Below are 1,616 nucleotides of genomic sequence, written 5' to 3' on the forward strand. Positions count from 1 at the left end.
GGGAAACTCCATATAAAGTAAGTGCACACTATTATAGGATGGAGGGATACTCTATGGACTGAATAGGATAACTATAAGTTAGTTATAATTGATGAGTCCTTCATAATATGAGTTAGGTATAACTAAAGGGCCCTCTATAATTAACCTTGAAAAATTGGCTACTCATGGAGCTTACACAAAATCCAATAGAATTCATATAAATCAATAGTATGAAATCATAAAATGCCAAGGTAGGCATAAAAAGATTGCACAAAAAACATTAAACTGAAACAATGTGCAAATAAACAATAGAACATAACGGTGTCAAGGCATCGGGAGGGAATGTGAATTTGAATCATGCGGGATCTGCACGAGGACTGCGATCACTGTCAGCTGGTGATTCCTTTGTTTCAGGTGATGTTAAGGATGGAGGCACGTTGGAGGAGGTAGGCTTTTGGAGGACTTGAGAGGAGGGCCCAAGATAATTACAAAATGGTTGAGCATGTTTGGAGCATGACCTACAGGCAAATTAAGCTTTCTGCCAGTTAAAGATACGTCAACAAAGGATAAAGGTAAGTTTTCCATTGAAATCCCTAACTAGATCATTGATAAAAAAACATTTTGAGCATGGATATTACACTGGTTGGGAGGTTTATTGGGGCTAGACCCAACATTGATGATGTAAGGAGTTTTGTGCGCAAGAAATGGAGCTTGAAAGGTCAAGTTGATGTCTCTGCGATGGCTAAAGGGTGTCTCTCTTTTTGTTTTTCCTATGATGAGGACAAACAGGACAACCTTTGCAGTAGTCCTTGGGTGATGGGGAGGCATACCTTGGTTCTCCAGAAACAGTCTCCTAATCTTTATGTTATGCATGACTCTGCTATTCAAGCCCCAATTTGGGTTCGTTTATCAGGCCTCCCCTTAGAGTTTTGGGTGGAAGATGTTTTTCAGGGCATAGCGAATACCTTTGGTGAGCTCCTTTCCTTAGATCCAGTGACAGTGTCTCAGAAAAAGGATGAACTATGCTAGATTATGTGTTGGAGTTACACAAGGTGTGGATTGTTACCCTTATAATGGTTTTTGACAATTGAGTACCAACACACTTAATCACATGCTACACCATGTAAGTCGAGTACACCATGTAAGTCGAGCCACAACATAAGCCGAGTCAGGAAGGTATTCAGGTGCCGAGTGATCTTCAGGTGCCGAGCAACTTTCAGATGCTGAGTGAAGATCAGGTGCCGAGTAAAGTTTAGATGCTGAGTAAAGTTTAGATGCCGAGCAAAGTTTAGATGCCGAGTGAAGAACAGATGCCGAGTGATATCAAGTGTCGAGTAGCATAAAGTGTTGAGTGATACAATTTTGTGTAAGTGCCGAGTAATCCAAAAAATAGCATGTGTCGAGCATCAGGAATGCTTCAGGAGCCGAGTAAGTCAGGATATCAGCATAGGAATCTGTACTTGCACATATTATGATGTAAATCATTTTTATAGCCGACATGAGGTAAATCTCGAAGGATTTAATGATAAGATCAAATCTTGTATCCTTCCTATGCAATCTACATGCAGCCAATAACAAAAATGATAAAAGCATGCAACCAATAGAAGAACTGCAAACAATAAGCGAAAAATGAAGAT

The 1,616-nt window shown here is 40.0% G+C and overlaps 1 protein-coding gene across 1 annotated transcript; it reads left to right on the top strand.

The window, feature by feature from the left end:
• Positions 1-606: 606 nt before the first annotated feature.
• Positions 607-1,008, top strand: LOC149546039 (uncharacterized). Its single transcript, XM_089793883.1, has one exon. The coding sequence runs from the start codon at positions 607-609 to the stop codon at positions 1,006-1,008; it is 402 nt and encodes a 133-aa protein (XP_089650009.1).
• The last annotated feature ends 608 nt before the right edge of the window (positions 1,009-1,616 follow it).

Source organism: Cupressus sempervirens, chromosome 7 (genome assembly GCF_028749045.1).
Source record: "Cupressus sempervirens isolate cs-2001-9-10 chromosome 7, ASM2874904v1, whole genome shotgun sequence".
NCBI classification, from domain to species: domain Eukaryota; kingdom Viridiplantae; phylum Streptophyta; class Pinopsida; order Cupressales; family Cupressaceae; genus Cupressus; species Cupressus sempervirens.

What these genes read in the sequence shown, in the direction of transcription:
- LOC149546039 (XM_089793883.1), top strand. Translation starts at nt 607, where the DNA reads ATGGATATTACACTGGTTGGGAGGTTTATTGGGGCTAGACCCAACATT.